Raw genomic sequence first — 23,067 nt, forward strand, 5'->3', positions numbered from 1 at the left:
GTATCATAGCCAGTAGTGCCTCACCAGCCTCTGGCCTCACCGCACGTCACTGATACATTGCTAGAAATTTCCTTTGGTCAACTAATTCCAGGCTAATTAGAAACTGCAATGGACTAATAAGACATTTCACTTGTGGCCATATATAACACCGAGTAGACTAGTAACTGTTCTGTCTCCCACAACTAGTCTTTTTCCCACTGATTGGTAAACTATACTAATATTTATTTTTTACTTTTTGGATACAGTACTGGGATTAGCTGCCCATTGGCCGCTGGTCACCGAGATCAGCCATACAAAATTGCTCTTTTAATCTAGGCTCAATTTTAGCAGCTTCATATGATTTAGCCTTTATTGTTTACTTCACTAAATGGACAATTTCTATGACTTGCAAAATATAAAAGTGCTATATGGTTTTTCTATAAATAGAAAGTAGTTTATATTACCCAGGAGATTGTAATCTGTTTTCCTAATATATGGAATTAATTTAGGATGCAAACTGTGAAATGTGTCAGGAACTAAGAAAACTGAATAAGAATGAAGAGAAAAACAAGAGAAGAGAAAATGAGAAGAGAACACAGTATTTATATGAGGAGGGGGGTAGACAGAGAGAAAATTCTGATAAAATGAGGGAGGAAGAGGAGCAGATGAGCAAAGAAGATGAGAAGCAGAGGCAGAGAAAGATTCATGACATAGAGGCAGCCCATGCTGAGACCATCCATGAGCTGGAGAAGACCCGGGAGATGTTAAACCTACAGCATAAAATCAACAAGGATTACCAGGTACAAGATGGAGGAGGAAGTTAGAGGGACACTAAACACTAAATACATATTATGTAATCACATTGGCGCTGAAATGTAATTAAAGATAGGTATAAATTTAGCAGAACCCATGACTAGAGGAAGGAAGGGAATAACTTCTATACTATGCTTATAAAATGTATTAAGTGTTTAATGTCCCTTTGATTGAAAGGCTATTCACTTATTACACCTACAGCAACTTCCACACATATGTAATGTACACAAACATAAGTATGCAAGTCATTCTTCTATATGCACATATATACACACATACCGTAAAACACACATATGTAATGTACACAAACATAAGTATGCAAGTCATTCTTCTATATGCACATATATACACACATACCGTAAAACACGCATATGTAATGTACACAAACATAAGTATGCAAGTCATTCTTCTATATGCACATATATACACACATACCGTAACACACACATATGTAATGTACACAAACATAAGTATGCAAGTCATTCTTCTATATGCACATATATACACACATACCGTAAAACACGCATATGTAATGTATACAAACATAAGTATGCAAGTCATTCTTCTATATGCACATATATACACACATACCGTAACACACACATATGTAATGTACACAAACATAAGTATGCAAGTCATTCTTCTATATGCACATATATACACACATACCGTAACACACACATATGTAATGTACACAAACATAAGTATGCAAGTCATTCTTCTATATGCACATATATACACACATACCATAAACACACATATGTAATGTACACAAACATAAGTATGCAAGTCATTCTTCTATATGCACATATATACACACATACCATAAAACACACACATATGTAATGTACACAAACATAAGTATGCAAGTCATTCTTCTATATGCACATATATACACACATACCGTAAAACACACATATGTAATGTACACAAACATAAGTATGCAAGTCATTCTTCTATATGCACATATATACACACATACCATAAACACACATATGTAATGTACACAAACATAAGTATGCAAGTCATTCTTCTATATGCACATATATACACACATACCGTAAAACACACATATGTAATGTACACAAACATAAGTATGCAAGTCATTCTTCTATATGCACATATATACACACATACCATAAAACACACACATATGTAATGAACACAAACATAAGTATGCAAGTCATTCTTCTATATGCACATATATACACACATACCGTAAAACACACATATGTAATGTACACAAACATAAGTATGCAAGTCATTCTTCTATATGCACATATATACACACATACCGTAACACACACATATGTAATGTACACAAACATAAGTATGCAAGTCATTCTTCTATATGCACATATATGTACACATACCGTAACACACACATATGTAATGTACACAAACATAAGTATGCAAGTCATTCTTCTATATACACATATATACACACATACCGTAACACACACATATGTAATGTACACAAACATAAGTATGCAAGTCATTCTTCTATATGCACATATATACACACATACCATAACACACACATATGTAATGTACACAAACATAAGTATGCAAGTCATTCTTCTATATGCACATATATACACACATACCGTAACACACACATATGTAATGTACACAAACATAAGTATGCAAGTCATTCTTCTATATGCACATATATACACACATACCGTAACACACACATATGTAATGTACACAAACATAAGTATGCAAGTCATTCTTCTATATGCACATATATACACACATACCGTAACACACACATATGTAATGTACACAAACATAAGTATGCAAGTCATTCTTCTATATGCACATATAAACACACATACCGTAACACACACATATGTAATGTACACAAACATAAGTATGCAAGTCATTCTTCTATATGCACATATATACACACATACCGTAACACACACATATGTAATGTACACAAACATAAGTATGCAAGTCATTCTTCTATATGCACATATATACACACATACCGTAAAACACACATATGTAATGTACACAAACATAAGTATGCAAGTCATTCTTCTATATGCACATATATACACACATACCGTAACACACACATATGTAATGTACACAAACATAAGTATGCAAGTCATTCTTCTATATGCACATATATACACACATACCGTAAAACACACATATGTAATGTACACAAACATAAGTATGCAAGTCATTCTTCTATATGCACATATATACACACATACCGTAACACACACATATGTAATGTACACAAACATAAGTATGCAAGTCATTCATCTATATGCACATATATACACACATACCGTAAAACACACATATGTAATGTACACAAACATAAGTATGCAAGTCATTCTTCTATATGCACATATATACACACATACCGTAACACACACATATGTAATGTACACAAACATAAGTATGCAAGTCATTCTTCTATATGCACATATATACACACATACCGTAACACACACATATGTAATGTACACAAACATAAGTATGCAAGTCATTCTTCTATATGCACATATATACACACATACCGTAACACACACATATGTAATGTACACAAACATAAGTATGCAAGTCATTCTTCTATATGCACATATATACACACATACCGTAAAACACGCATATGTAATGTACACAAACATAAGTATGCAAGTCATTCTTCTATATGCACATATATACACACATACCATAAAACACACATATGTAATGTACACAAACATAAGTATGCAAGTCATTCTTCTATATGCACATATATACACACATACCGTAACACACACATATGTAATGTACACAAACATAAGTATGCAAGTCATTCTTCTATATGCACATATATACACACATACCGTAACACACACATATGTAATGTACACAAACATAAGTATGCAAGTCATTCTTCTATATGCACATATATACACACATACCATAACACACACATATGTAATGTACACAAACATAAGTATGCAAGTCATTCTTCTATATGCACATATATACACACATACCGTAACACACACATATGTAATGTACACAAACATAAGTATGCAAGTCATTCTTCTATATGCACATATATACACACATACCGTAACACACACATATGTAATGTACACAAACATAAGTATGCAAGTCATTCTTCTATATGCACATATATACACACATACCGTAACACACACATATGTAATGTACACAAACATAAGTATGCAAGTCATTCTTCTATATGCACATATATACACACATACCATAAACACACATATGTAATGTACACAAACATAAGTATGCAAGTCATTCTTCTATATGCACATATATACAAACATACCGTAACACACACATATGTAATGTACACAAACATAAGTATGCAAGTCATTCTTCTATATGCACATATATACACACATACCGTAACACACACATATGTAATGTACACAAACATAAGTATGCAAGTCATTCTTCTATATGCACATATAAACACACATACCGTAACACACACATATGTAATGTACACAAACATAAGTATGCAAGTCATTCTTCTATATGCACATATATACACACATACCGTAACACACACATATGTAATGTACACAAACATAAGTATGCAAGTCATTCTTCTATATGCACATATATACACACATACCGTAAAACACACATATGTAATGTACACAAACATAAGTATGCAAGTCATTCTTCTATATGCACATATATACACACATACCGTAACACACACATATGTAATGTACACAAACATAAGTATGCAAGTCATTCTTCTATATGCACATATATACACACATACCGTAAAACACACATATGTAATGTACACAAACATAAGTATGCAAGTCATTCTTCTATATGCACATATATACACACATACCGTAACACACACATATGTAATGTACACAAACATATGTATGCAAGTCATTCATCTATATGCACATATATACACACATACCGTAAAACACACATATGTAATGTACACAAACATAAGTATGCAAGTCATTCTTCTATATGCACATATATACACACATACCGTAACACACACATATGTAATGTACACAAACATAAGTATGCAAGTCATTCTTCTATATGCACATATATACACACATACCGTAACACACACATATGTAATGTACACAAACATAAGTATGCAAGTCATTCTTCTATATGCACATATATACACACATACCATAAACACACATATGTAATGTACACAAACATAAGTATGCAAGTCATTCTTCTATATGCACATATATACACACATACCGTAACACACACATATGTAATGTACACAAACATAAGTATGCAAGTCATTCTTCTATATGCACATATATACACACATACCGTAACACACACATATGTAATGTACACAAACATAAGTATGCAAGTCATTCTTCTATATGCACATATATACAAACATACCGTAACACACACATATGTAATGTACACAAACATAAGTATGCAAGTCATTCTTCTATATGCACATATATACACACATACCGTAACACACACATATGTAATGTACACAAACATAAGTATGCAAGTCATTCTTCTATATGCACATATATACACACATACCGTAAACACACACATATGTAATGTACACAAACATAAGTATGCAAGTCATTCTTCTATATGCACATATATACACACATACCGTAACACACACATATGTAATGTACACAAACATAAGTATGCAAGTCATTCTTCTATATGCACATATATACACACATACCGTAACACACACATATGTAATGTACACAAACATAAGTATGCAAGTCATTCTTCTATATGCACATATATACACACATACCATAAACACACATATGTAATGTACACAAACATAAAGTATGCAAGTCATTCTTCTATATGCACATATATACACACATACCCATAAACACACATATGTAATGTACACAAACATAAGTATGCAAGTCATTCTTCTATATGCACATATATACACACATACCGTAACACACACATATGTAATGTACACAAACATAAGTATGCAAGTCATTCTTCTATATGCACATATATACACACATACCGTAACACACACATATGTAATGTACACAAAACATAAGTATGCAAGTCATTCTTCTATATGCACATATATACACACATACCGTAACACACACATATGTAATGTACACAAACATAAGTATGCAAGTCATTCTTCTATATGCACATATATACACACATACCGTAAACACACACATATGTAATGTACACAAACATAAGTATGCAAGTCATTCTTCTATATGCACATATATACACACATACCGTAACACACACATATGTAATGTACACAAACATAAGTATGCAAGTCATTCTTCTATATGCACATATATACACACATACCGTAACACACACATATGTAATGTACACAAACATAAGTATGCAAGTCATTCATCTATATGCACATATATACACACATACCGTAAAACACACATATGTAATGTACACAAACATAAGTATGCAAGTCATTCTTCTATATGCACATATATACACACATACCGTAACACACACATATGTAATGTACACAAACATAAGTATGCAAGTCATTCTTCTATATGCACATATATACACACATACCGTAACACACACATATGTAATGTACACAAACATAAGTATGCAAGTCATTCTTCTATATGCACATATATACACACATACCGTAAAACACACATATGTAATGTACACAAACATAAGTATGCAAGTCATTCTTCTATATGCACATATATACACACATACCGTAACACACACATATGTAATGTACACAAACATAAGTATGCAAGTCATTCTTCTATATGCACATATATACACACATACCATAAACACACATATGTAATGTACACAAACATAAGTATGCAAGTCATTCTTCTATATGCACATATATACACACATACCATAAACACACATATGTAATGTACACAAACATAAGTATGCAAGTCATTCTTCTATATGCACATATATACACACATACCGTAACACACACATATGTAATGTACACAAACATAAGTATGCAAGTCATTCTTCTATATGCACATATATACACACATACCGTAACACACACATATGTAATGTACACAAACATAAGTATGCAAGTCATTCTTCTATATGCACATATATACACACATACCGTAACACACACATATGTAATGTACACAAACATAAGTATGCAAGTCATTCTTCTATATGCACATATATACACACATACCGTAACACACACATATGTAATGTACACAAACATAAGTATGCAAGTCATTCTTCTATATGCACATATATACACACATACCGTAACACACACATATGTAATGTACACAAACATAAGTATGCAAGTCATTCTTCTATATGCACATATATACACACATACCGTAACACACACATATGTAATGTACACAAACATAAGTATGCAAGTCATTCTTCTATATGCACATATATACACACATACCGTAACACACACATATGTAATGTACACAAACATAAGTATGCAAGTCATTCTTCTATATGCACATATATACACACATACCGTAACACACACATATGTAATGTACACAAACATAAGTATGCAAGTCATTCTTCTATATGCACATATATACACACATACCGTAACACACACATATGTAATGTACACAAACATAAGTATGCAAGTCATTCTTCTATATGCACATATATACACACATACCGTAACACACACATATGTAATGTACACAAACATAAGTATGCAAGTCATTCTTCTATATGCACATATATACACACATACCGTAACACACACATATGTAATGTACACAAACATAAGTATGCAAGTCATTCTTCTATATGCACATATATACACACATACCGTAACACACACATATGTAATGTACACAAACATAAGTATGCAAGTCATTCTTCTATATGCACATATATACACACATACCGTAAAACACACATATGTAATGTACACAAACATAAGTATGCAAGTCATTCTTCTATATGCACATATATACACACATACCGTAACACACACATATGTAATGTACACAAACATAAGTATGCAAGTCATTCTTCTATATGCACATATATACACACATACCGTAACACACACATATGTAATGTACACAAACATAAGTATGCAAGTCATTCTTCTATATGCACATATATACACACATACCGTAACACACACATATGTAATGTACACAAACATAAGTATGCAAGTCATTCTTCTATATGCACATATATACACACATACCATAAAACACACATATGTAATGTACACAAACATAAGTATGCAAGTCATTCTTCTATATGCACATATATACACACATACCGTAACACACACATATGTAATGTACACAAACATAAGTATGCAAGTCATTCTTCTATATGCACATATATACACACATACCGTAACACACACATATGTAATGTACACAAACATAAGTATGCAAGTCATTCTTCTATATGCACATATATACACACATACCATAAACACACACATATGTAATGTACACAAACATAAGTATGCAAGTCATTCTTCTATATGCACATATATACACACATACCGTAACACACACATATGTAATGTACACAAACATAAGTATGCAAGTCATTCTTCTATATGCACATATATACACACATACCGTAACACACACATATGTAATGTACACAAACATAAGTATGCAAGTCATTCTTCTATATGCACATATATACACACATACCGTAACACACACATATGTAATGTACACAAACATAAGTATGCAAGTCATTCTTCTATATGCACATATATACACACATACCGTAACACACACATATGTAATGTACACAAACATAAGTATGCAAGTCATTCTTCTATATGCACATATATACACACATACCGTAAAACACACATATGTAATGTACACAAACATAAGTATGCAAGTCATTCTTCTATATGCACATATATACACACATACCGTAACACACACATATGTAATGTACACAAACATAAGTATGCAAGTCATTCTTCTATATGCACATATATACACACATACCGTAAAACACACATATGTAATGTACACAAACATAAGTATGCAAGTCATTCTTATATATGCACATATATACACACATACCGTAACACACACATATGTAATGTACACAAACATAAGTATGCAAGTCATTCTTCTATATGCACATATATACACACATACCGTAACACACACATATGTAATGTACACAAACATAAGTATGCAAGTCATTCTTCTATATGCACATATATACACACATACCGTAACACACACATATGTAATGTACACAAACATAAGTATGCAAGTCATTCTTCTATATGCACATATATACACACATACCGTAACACACACATATGTAATGTACACAAACATAAGTATGCAAGTCATTCTTCTATATGCACATATATACACACATACCGTAAACACACACATATGTAATGTACACAAACATAAGTATGCAAGTCATTCTTCTATATGCACATATATACACACATACCGTAACACACACATATGTAATGTACACAAACATAAGTATGCAAGTCATTCTTCTATATGCACATATATACACACATACCGTAAAACACACATATGTAATGTACACAAACATAAGTATGCAAGTCATTCTTCTATATGCACATATATACACACATACCGTAAAACACACATATGTAATGTACACAAACATAAGTATGCAAGTCATTCTTCTATATGCACATATATACACACATACCGTAACACACACATATGTAATGTACACAAACATAAGTATGCAAGTCATTCTTCTATATGCACATATATACACACATACCGTAAAACACGCATATGTAATGTACACAAACATAAGTATGCAAGTCATTCTTCTATATGCACATATATACACACATACCGTAACACACACATATGTAATGTACACAAACATAAGTATGCAAGTCATTCTTCTATATGCACATATATACACACATACCATAAACACACATATGTAATGTACACAAACATAAGTATGCAAGTCATTCTTCTATATGCACATATATACACACATACCATAAACACACATATGTAATGTACACAAACATAAGTATGCAAGTCATTCTTCTATATGCACATATATACACACATACCGTAAAACACACATATGTAATGTACACAAACATAAGTATGCAAGTCATTCTTCTATATGCACATATATACACACATACCGTAAAACACACATATGTAATGTACACAAACATAAGTATGCAAGTCATTCTTCTATATGCACATATATACACACATACCGTAAAACACACATATGTAATGTACACAAACATAAGTATGCAAGTCATTCTTCTATATGCACATATATACACACATACCGTAACACACACATATGTAATGTACACAAACATAAGTATGCAAGTCATTCTTCTATATGCACATATATACACACATACCTTAACACACATATGTAATGTACACAAACATAAGTATGCAAGTCATTCTTCTATATGCACATATATACACACATACCGTAACACACACATATGTAATGTACACAAACATAAGTATGCAAGTCATTCTTCTATATGCACATATATACACACATACCGTAACACACACATATGTAATGTACACAAACATAAGTATGCAAGTCATTCTTCTATATGCACATATATACACACATACCGTAACACACACATATGTAATGTACACAAACATAAGTATGCAAGTCATTCTTCTATATGCACATATATACACACATACCGTAACACACACATATGTAATGTACACAAACATAAGTATGCAAGTCATTCTTCTATATGCACATATATACACACATACCATAAACACACATATGTAATGTACACAAACATAAGTATGCAAGTCATTCTTCTATATGCACATATATACACACATACCGTAAAACACACATATGTAATGTACACAAACATAAGTATGCAAGTCATTCTTCTATATGCACATATATACACACATACCGTAACACACACATATGTAATGTACACAAACATAAGTATGCAAGTCATTCTTCTATATGCACATATATACACACATACCGTAACACACACATATGTAATGTACACAAACATAAGTATGCAAGTCATTCTTCTATATGCACATATATACACACATACCGTAACACACACATATGTAATGTACACAAACATAAGTATGCAAGTCATTCTTCTATATGCACATATATACACACATACCGTAACACACACATATGTAATGTACACAAACATAAGTATGCAAGTCATTCTTCTATATGCACATATATACACACATACCGTAACACACACATATGTAATGTACACAAACATAAGTATGCAAGTCATTCTTCTATATGCACATATATACACACATACCGTAACACACACATATGTAATGTACACAAACATAAGTATGCAAGTCATTCTTCTATATGCACATATATACACACATACCGTAACACACACATATGTAATGTACACAAACATAAGTATGCAAGTCATTCTTCTATATGCACATATATACACACATACCGTAACACACACATATGTAATGTACACAAACATAAGTATGCAAGTCATTCTTCTATATGCACATATATACACACATACCGTAACACACACATATGTAATGTACACAAACATAAGTATGCAAGTCATTCTTCTATATGCACATATATACACACATACCGTAACACACACATATGTAATGTACACAAACATAAGTATGCAAGTCATTCTTCTATATGCACATATATACACACATACCGTAACACACACATATGTAATGTACACAAACATAAGTATGCAAGTCATTCTTCTATATGCACATATATACACACATACCGTAACACACACATATGTAATGTACACAAACATAAGTATGCAAGTCATTCTTCTATATGCACATATATACAAACATACCGTAACACACACATATGTAATGTACACAAACATAAGTATGCAAGTCATTCTTCTATATGCACATATATACACACATACCGTAACACACACATATGTAATGTACACAAACATAAGTATGCAAGTCATTCTTCTATATGCACATATATACACACATACCGTAAAACACGCATATGTAATGTACACAAACATAAGTATGCAAGTCATTCTTCTATATGCACATATATACACACATACCGTAACACACACATATGTAATGTACACAAACATAAGTATGCAAGTCATTCTTCTATATGCACATATATACACACATACCGTAACACACACATATGTAATGTACACAAACATAAGTATGCAAGTCATTCTTCTATATGCACATATATACACACATACCGTAACACACACATATGTAATGTACACAAACATAAGTATGCAAGTCATTCTTATATATGCACATATATACACACATACCGTAACACACACATATGTAATGTACACAAACATAAGTATGCAAGTCATTCTTCTATATGCACATATATACACACATACCGTAACACACACATATGTAATGTACACAAACATAAGTATGCAAGTCATTCTTCTATATGCACATATATACACACATACCGTAAAACACACATATGTAATGTACACAAACATAAGTATGCAAGTCATTCTTCTATATGCACATATATACACACATACCGTAACACACACATATGTAATGTACACAAACATAAGTATGCAAGTCATTCTTCTATATGCACATATATACACACATACCATAAAACACACATATGTAATGTACACAAACATAAGTATGCAAGTCATTCTTCTATATGCACATATATACACACATACCGTAACACACACATATGTAATGTACACAAACATAAGTATGCAAGTCATTCTTCTATATGCACATATATACACACATACCGTAAAACACACATATGTAATGTACACAAACATAAGTATGCAAGTCATTCTTCTATATGCACATATATACACACATACCGTAAAACACACATATGTAATGTACACAAACATAAGTATGCAAGTCATTCTTCTATATGCACATATATACACACATACCGTAAAACACACATATGTAATGTACACAAACATAAGTATGCAAGTCATTCTTCTATATGCACATATATACACACATACCGTAACACACACATATGTAATGTACACAAACATAAGTATGCAAGTCATTCTTCTATATGCACATATATACACACATACCGTAAAACACACATATGTAATGTACACAAACATAAGTATGCAAGTCATTCTTCTATATGCACATATATACACACATACCGTAACACACACATATGTAATGTACACAAACATAAGTATGCAAGTCATTCTTCTATATGCACATATATACACACATACCGTAAAACACACATATGTAATGTACACAAACATAAGTATGCAAGTCATTCTTCTATATGCACATATATACACACATACCGTAACACACACATATGTAATGTACACAAACATAAGTATGCAAGTCATTCTTCTATATGCACATATATACACACATACCGTAAAACACACATATGTAATGTACACAAACATAAGTATGCAAGTCATTCTTCTATATGCACATATATACACACATACCGTAAACACACACATATGTAATGTACACAAACATAAGTATGCAAGTCATTCTTCTATATGCACATATATACACACATACCGTAACACACACATATGTAATGTACACAAACATAAGTATGCAAGTCATTCTTCTATATGCACATATATAACACACATACCGTACACACACATATGTAATGTACACAAACATAAGTATGCAAGTCATTCTTCTATATGCACATATATACACACATACCGTAACACACACATATGTAATGTACACAAACATAAGTATGCAAGTCATTCTTCTATATGCACATATAAACAACACATTACCGTAACACACACATATGTAATGTACACAAACATAAGTATGCAAGTCATTCTTCTATATGCACATATATACACACATACCTTAAAACCACACATATGTAATGTACACAAACATAGTATTGCAAGTCATTCTTCTATATGGCCTATAGCACCATATACACCATACCTAACACACACATATGTAATGTACACAAACATAAGTATGCAAGTCATTCTTCTATATGCACATATATACACACATACCGTAAAACACACATATGTAATGTACACAAACATAGTATGCAAGTCATTCTTCTATATGCACATATATACACACATACCGTAACACACACATATGTAATGTACACAAACATAAGTATGCAAGTCATTCTTCTATATGCACATATATACACACATACCGTAACACACGCATATGTAATGTACACAAACATAAGTATGCAAGTCATTCTTCTATATGCACATATATACACACATACCATAAAACACACATATGTAATGTACACAAACATAAGTATGCAAGTCATTCTTCTATATGCACATATATACACACATACCGTAAAACACGCATATGTAATGTACACAAACATAAGTATGCAAGTCATTCTTCTATATGCACATATATACACACATACCGTAACACACACATATGTAATGTACACAAACATAAGTATGCAAGTCATTCTTCTATATGCACATATATACACACATACCGTAAAACACACATATGTAATGTACACAAACATAAGTATGCAAGTCATTCTTCTATATGCACATATATACATACATACCATAAAACACACACATATGTAATGTACACAAACATAAGTATGCAAGTCATTCTTCTATATGCACATATATACACACATACCGTAAAACACGCATATGTAATGTACAAAAACATAAGTATGCAAGTCATTCTTCTAGATGCACATATATACACACATACCATAAAACACACATATGTAATGTACACAAACATAAGTATGCAAGTCATTCTTCTATATGCACATATATACACACATACCGTAAAACACGCATATGTAATGTACACAAACATAAGTATGCAAGTCATTCTTCTATATGCACATATATACACACATACCGTAAAACACACATATGTAATGTACACAAACATAAGTATGCAAGTCATTCTTCTATATGCACATATATACACACATACCATAAAACACACGCATATGTAATGTACACAAACATAAGTATGCAAGTCATTCTTCTATATGCACACATATACACACATACCGTAACACACACATATGTAATGTACACAAACATAAGTATGCAAGTCATTCTTCTATATGCACATATATACACACATACCGTAAAACACACATATGTAATGTACACAAACATAAGTATGCAAGTCATTCTTCTATATGCACATATATACACACATACCGTAAAACACACATATGTAATGTACACAAACATAAGTATGCAAGTCATTCTTCTATATGCACATATATACACACATACCGTAACACACACATATGTAATGTACACAAACATAAGTATGCAAGTCATTCTTCTATATGCACATATATACACACATACCGTTAAAACACACATATGTAATGTACACAAACATAAGTATGCAAGTCATTCTTCTATATGCACATATATACACACATACCGTAACACACACATATGTAATGTACACAAACATAAGTATGCAAGTCATTCTTCTATATGCACATATATACACACATACCGTAACACACGCATATGTAATGTACACAAACATAAGTATGCAAGTCATTCTTCTATATGCACATATATACACACATACCGTAAAACACGCATATGTAATGTACACAAACATAAGTATGCAAGTCATTCTTCTATATGCACATATATACACACATACCGTAAAACATGCATATGTAATGTACACAAACATAAGTATGCAAGTCATTCTTCTATATGCACATATATACACACATACCGTAACACACACATATGTAATGTACACAAACATAAGTATGCAAGTCATTCTTCTATATGCACATATATACACACATACCGTAACACACACATATGTAATGTACACAAACATAAGTATGCAAGTCATTCTTCTATATGCACATATATACACACATACCGTAACACACACATATGTAATGTACACAAACATAAGTATGCAAGTCATTCTTCTATATGCACATATATACACACATACCTTAACACACACATATGTAATGTACACAAACATAAGTATGCAAGTCATTCTTCTATATGCACATATATACACACATACCGTAACACACACATATGTAATGTACACAAACATAAGTATGCAAGTCATTCTTCTATATGCACATATATACACACATACCGTAAAACACGCATATGTAATGTACACAAACATAAGTATGCAAGTCATTCTTCTATATGCACATATATACACACATACCATAAAACACACATATGTAATGTACACAAACATAAGTATGCAAGTCATTCTTCTATATGCACATATATACACACATACCGTAACACACACATATGTAATGTACACAAACATAAGTATGCAAGTCATTCTTCTATATGCACATATATACACACATACCGTAACACACACATATGTAATGTACACAAACATAAGTATGCAAGTCATTCTTCTATATGCACATATATACACACATACCGTAACACACACATATGTAATGTACACAAACATAAGTATGCAAGTCATTCTTCTATATGCACATATATACACACATACCATAAAACACACATATGTAATGTACACAAACATAAGTATGCAAGTCATTCTTCTATATGCACATATATACACACATACCGTAACACACACATATGTAATGTACACAAACATAAGTATGCAAGTCATTCTTCTATATGCACATATATACACACATACCGTAACACACACATATGTAATGTACACAAACATAAGTATGCAAGTCATTCTTCTATATGCACATATATACACACATACCATAAAACACACATATGTAATGTACACAAACATAAGTATGCAAGTCATTCTTCTATATGCACATATATACACACATACCGTAACACACACATATGTCATGTACACAAACATAAGTATGCAAGTCATTCTTCTATATGCACATATATACACACATACCGTAACACACACATATGTAATGTACACAAACATAAGTATGCAAGTCATTCTTCTATATGCACATATATACACACATACCGTAACACACACATATGTAATGTACACAAACATAAGTATGCAAGTCATTCTTCTATATGCACATATATACACACATACCGTAACACACACATATGTAATGTACACAAACATAAGTATGCAAGTCATTCTTCTATATGCACATATATACACACATACCGTAAAACACACATATGTAATGTACACAAACATAAGTATGCAAGTCATTCTTCTATATGCACATATATACACACATACCGTAACACACACGTATGTAATGTACACAAAACATAATTTATGTAAGAACTTACCTGATAAATTCATTTCTTTCATATTAGCAAGAGTCCATGAGCTAGTGACGTATGGGATACACATTCCTACCAGGAGGGGCAAAGTTTCCCAAACCTCAAAATGCCTATAAATACACCCCTCACCACACCCACAATTCAGTTTAACGAATAGCCAAGAAGTGGGGTGATAAAAAAGTACAAAAGCATATAAAATAAGGAATTGGAATAATTGTGCTTTATACAAAAATCATAACCACCACAAAAAAAGGGCGGGCCTCATGGACTCTTGCTAATATGAAAGAAATGAATTTATCAGGTAAGTTCTTACATAAATTATGTTTTCTTTCATGTAATTAGCAAGAGTCCATGAGCTAGTGACGTATGGGATAATGATTACCCAAGATGTGGATCTTTCCACACAAGAGTCACTAGAGAGCCAATTCCTGCTGAAAATAATCGACACCCAAAATAAAGTTTAATGAAAAACATAAGCAGAAGATTCAAACTGAAACCGCTGCCTGAAGTACTTTTCTACCAAAAACTGCTTCAGAAGAAGAAAATACATCAAAATGGTAGAATTTAGTAAAAGTATGCAAAGAGGACCAAGTTGCTGCTTTGCAAATCTGATCAATCGAAGCTTCATTCCTAAACGCCCAGGAAGTAGAAACTGACCTAGTAGAATGAGCTGTAATCCTTTGAGGCGGAGTTTTACCCGACTCAACATAGGCAAGATGAATTAAAGATTTCAACCAAGATGCCAAAGAAATGGCAGAAGCTTTCTGGCTTTTTCTAGAACCGGAAAAAATAACAAATAGACTAGAAGTCTTACGGAAAGACTTAGTAGCTTCAACATAATATTTCAAAGCTCTAACAACATCCAAAGAATGTAACGATTTTTCCTTAGAATTCTTAGGATTAGGACATAATGAAGGAACCACAATTTCTCTACTAATGTTGTTGGAATTCACAACTTTAGGTAAAAAATCAAAAGAAGTTCGCAACACCGCCTTATCCTGATGAAAAATCAGAAAAGGAGACTCACAAGAAAGAGCAGATAATTCAGAAACTCTTCTGGCAGAAGAGATTGCCAAAAGGAACAAAACTTTCCAAGAAAGTAATTTAATGTCCAATGAATGCATAGGTTCAAACGGAGGAGCTTGAAGAGCCCCCAGAACCAAATTCAAACTCCAAGGAGGAGAAATTGACTTAATGACAGGTTTTATACGAACCAAAGCTTGTACAAAACAATGAATATCAGGAAGAATAGCAATCTTTCTGTGAAAAAGAACAGAAAGAGCAGAGATTTGACCTTTCAAGGAACTTGCGGACAAACCCTTATCTAAACCATCCTGAAGAAACTGTAAAATTCTCGGTATTCTAAAAGAATGCCAAGAAAAATTATGAGAAAGACACCAAGAAATATAAGTCTTCCAGACTCTATAATATATCTCTCTAGATACAGATTTACGCGCCTGTAACATAGTATTAATCACAGAGTCAGAGAAACCTCTTTGACCAAGAATCAAGCGTTCAATCTCCATACCTTTAAATTTAAGGATTTCAGATCCTGATGGAAAAAAGGACCTTGCGACAGAAGGTCTGGTCTAAACGGAAGAGTCCACGGTTGGCAAGAGGCCATCCGGACCAGATCCGCATACCAAAACCTGTGAGGCCATGCCGGAGCTACCAGCAGAACAAACGAGCATTCCTTCAGAATCTTGGAGATTACTCTTGGAAGAAGAACTAGAGGCGGAAAGATATAGGCAGGATGATACTTCCAAGGAAGTGATAATGCATCCACTGCCTCCGCCTGAGGATCCCGGGATCTGGACAGATACCTGGGAAGTTTCTTGTTTAGATGAGACGCCATCAGATCTATTTCTGGAAGTTCCCACATTTGAACAATCTGAAGAAATACCTCTGGGTGAAGAGACCATTCGCCCGGATGCAACGTTTGGCGGCTGAGATAATCCGCTTCCCAATTGTCTATACCTGGGATATGAACCGCAGAGATTAGACAGGAGCTGGATTCCGCCCAAACCAGAATTCGAGATACTTCTTTCATAGCCAGAGGACTGTGAGTCCCTCCTTGATGATTGATGTATGCCACAGTTGTGACATTGTCTGTCTGAAAACAAATGAATGATTCTCTCTTCAGAAGAGGCCAAGACTGAAGAGCTCTGAAAATTGCACAGAGTTCCAAAATATTGATCGGTAATCTCACCTCCTGAGATTCCCAAACTCCTTGTGCCGTCAGAGATCCCCACACAGCTCCCCAACCCGTGAGACTTGCATCTGTTGAAATTACAGTCCAGGTCGGAAGCACAAAAGAAGCCCCCTGAATTAAACGATGGTGATCTGTCCACCACGTTAGAGAGTGTCGTACAATCGGTTTTAAAGATATTATTTGAGATATCTTTGTGTAATCCTTGCACCATTGATTCAGCATACAGAGCTGTAGAGGTCGCATGTGAAAACGAGCAAAGGGGATCGCGTCCGATGCAGCAGTCATAAGACCTAGAATTTCCATGCATAAGGCTACCGAAGGGAATGATTGTGACTGAAGGTTTCGACAAGCTGAAATCAATTTTAGACGTCTCTTGTCTGTTAAAGACAGAGTCATGGACACTGAATCTATCTGGAAACCCAGAAAGGTCACCCTTGTCTGAGGAATCAATGAACTTTTTGGTAAATTGATCCTCCAACCATGATCTTGAAGAAACAACACAAGTCGATTCGTATGAGATTCTGCTAAATGTAAAGACTGAGCAAGTACCAAGATATCGTCCAAATAAGGAAATACCACAATACCCTGTTCTCTGATTACAGACAGAAGGGCACCGAGAACCTTTGTAAAAATTCTTGGAGCTGTAGCTAGGCCAAACGGCAGAGCCACAAACTGGTAATGCTTGTCCAGAAAAGAGAATCTCAGGAACTGATAATGATCTGGATGAATCGGAATATGCAGATATGCATCCTGTAAATCTATCGTGGACATATAATGCCCTTGCTGAACAAAAGGCAAGATAGTCCTTACAGTTACCATTTTGAACGTAGGTATCCTTACATAACGATTCAATATTTTTAGATCCAGAACTGGTCTGAAGGAATTCTCCTTCTTTGGTACAATGAAGAGATTTGAATAAAACCCCATCCCCTGTTCCGGAACTGGAACTGGCATAATTACTCCAGCCAACTCTAGATCTGAAACACAATTCAGAAATGCTTGAGCTTTCACTGGATTTACTGGGACACAGGAAAGAAAAAATCTCTTTGCAGGAGGTCTCATCTTGAAACCAATTCTGTACCCTTCTGAAACAATATTCTGAATCCAAAGATTGTGAACAGAATTGAACCAAATTTCTTTGAAAAAACGTAACCTGCCCCCTACCAGCTGAGCTGGAATGAGGGTCGCACCTTCATGTGGACTTAGAAGCAGGCTTTGCCTTTCTAGCAGGCTTGGATTTATTCCAGACTGGAGATGGTTTCCAAACTGAAACTGCTCCTGAGGATGAAGGATCAGGCTTTTGTTCTTTGTTGAAACGAAAGGAACGAAAACGATTATTAGCCCTGTTTTTACCCTTAGATTTTTTATCCTGTGGTAAAAAAGTTCCTTTCCCACCAGTAACAGTTGAGATAATAGAATCCAACTGAGAACCAAATAATTTATCCCATTCCTTGGAAATTACTTCAGAAATAGCATTAGGAACAGGAAAAACTTCTGGAATAACCATAGGAGATTTAAATACCTTATCTAAACGTTTAGAATTAGTATCAAGAGGACCAGAATCCTCTATTTCTAAAGCAATTAGTACTTTTTTAAGTAAAGAACAAATAAATTCCATTTTAAATAAATATGAAGATTTATCAGCATCAATCTCTGAGACAGAATCCTCTGAACAAGAAGAATCATCAGAATCAGAATGATGATGTTCATTTAAAAATTCATCTGTAGGGAGAGAAGTTTTAAAAGATTTTTTATGTTTACTAGAGGGAGAAATAACAGACATAGCCTTCTTGATGGATTCAGAAACAAAATCTCTTATGTTATCAGGAACATTCTGCACCTTAGATGTTGAAGGAACAGCAACAGGCAATGGTACTTTACTAAAGGAAATATTATCTGCATTAACAAGTTTGTCATGACAATTAATACAAACAACAGCCGGAGGAATAGCTACCAAAAGTTTACAGCAGATACACTTAGCTTTGGTAGGTCCAGCACTAGACAGCGATTTTCCTGAAGTATCTTCTGACTCAGATGCAACGTGAGACATCTTGCAATATGTAAGAGAAAAAACAACATATAAAGCAAAATTGATCAAATTCCTTAAATGACAGTTTCAGGAATGGGAAAAAATGCCAAAGAACAAGCTTCTAGCAACCAGAAGCAATGAAAAATGAGACAAATAATGTGGAGACAAAAGCGACGCCCATATTTTTTTAGCGCCAAATAAGACGCCCACATTATTTGGCGCCTAAATGCTTTTGGCGCCAAAAATGACGCCACTTCCGGAACGCCAACATTTTTGGCGCAAAATAACGTCAAAAAATTACGCAACTTCCGGCGACACGTATGACGTCGGAAACGGAAAAGATTTTTTTTTTTTGCGCCAAAAAAGTCCGCGCCAAGAATGACGCAATAAAATGAAGCATTTTCAGCCCCCGCGAGCCTAACAGCCCACAGGGAAAAAAGAGTCAAATTTGAAGGTAAGAAAAAATGAATAATTCAAATGCATTATCCCAAATATGAAACTGACTGTCTGAAAATAAGGAATGTTGAACATTCTGAGTCAAGGCAAATAAATGTTTAAATACATATATTTAGAACTTTATAAACAAAGTGCCCAACCATAGCTTAGAGTGTCACAAAAAATAAGATTTACTTACCCCAGGACACTCATCTACATGTTTGTAGAAAGCCAAACCAGTACTGAAACGAGAATCAGTAGAGGTAATGGTATATAAATAAGAGTATATCGTCGATCTGAAAAGGGAGGTAAGAGATGAATCTCTACGACCGATAACAGAGAATCTTTGAAATAGACCCCGTAGAAGGAGATCACTGCATTCAAATAGGCAATACTCTCCTCACATCCCTCTGACATTCACTGTACGCTGAGAGGAAAACCGGGCTCCAACTTGCTGCGGAGCGCATATCAACGTAGAATCTAGCACAAACTTACTTCACCATCTCCATAGGAGGCAAAGTTTGTAAAACTGAATTGTGGGTGTGGTGAGGGGTGTATTTATAGGCATTTTGAGGTTTGGGAAACTTTGCCCCTCCTGGTAGGAATGTATATCCCATACGTCACTAGCTCATGGACTCTTGCTAATTACATGAAAGAAACATAAGTATGCAAGTCATTCTTCTATATGCACATATATACACACATACCGTAAAACACACATATGTAATGTACACAAACATAAGTATGCAAGTCATTCTTCTATATGCACATATATACACACATACCGTAAAACACACATATGTAATGTACACAAACATAAGTATGCAAGTCATTCTTCTATATGCACATATATACACACATACCGTAACACACACATATGTAATGTACACAAACATAAGTATGCAAGTCATTCTTCTATATGCACATATATACACACATACCGTAACACACACATATGTAATGTACACAAACATAAGTATGCAAGTCATTCTTCTATATGCACATATATACACACATACCGTAACACACACATATGTAATGTACACAAACATAAGTATGCAAGTCATTCTTCTATATGCACATATATACACACATACCGTAACACACACATATGTAATGTACACAAACATAAGTATGCAAGTCATTCTTCTATATGCACATATATACACACATACCGTAAAACACACATATGTAATGTACACAAACATAAGTATGCAAGTCATTCTTCTATATGCACATATATACACACATACCGTAAAACACACATATGTA

The 23,067-nt window shown here is 33.6% G+C and overlaps 1 protein-coding gene across 1 annotated transcript in view; it reads left to right on the forward strand.

The window, feature by feature from the left end:
- Positions 1-23,067, forward strand: part of RPGRIP1 (RPGR interacting protein 1) — a 234,936-nt gene that overhangs the window by 109,763 nt on the left and 102,106 nt on the right. Inside the window, exon 12 of the mRNA XM_053699932.1 lies at positions 489-779. Coding sequence (XP_053555907.1) covers positions 489-779 — 291 coding nt within the window. The remainder of the gene's footprint in view (positions 1-488; positions 780-23,067) is intronic.

Source organism: Bombina bombina, chromosome 2 (assembly GCF_027579735.1).
Source record: "Bombina bombina isolate aBomBom1 chromosome 2, aBomBom1.pri, whole genome shotgun sequence".
In the NCBI taxonomy this organism is placed as follows: domain Eukaryota; kingdom Metazoa; phylum Chordata; class Amphibia; order Anura; family Bombinatoridae; genus Bombina; species Bombina bombina.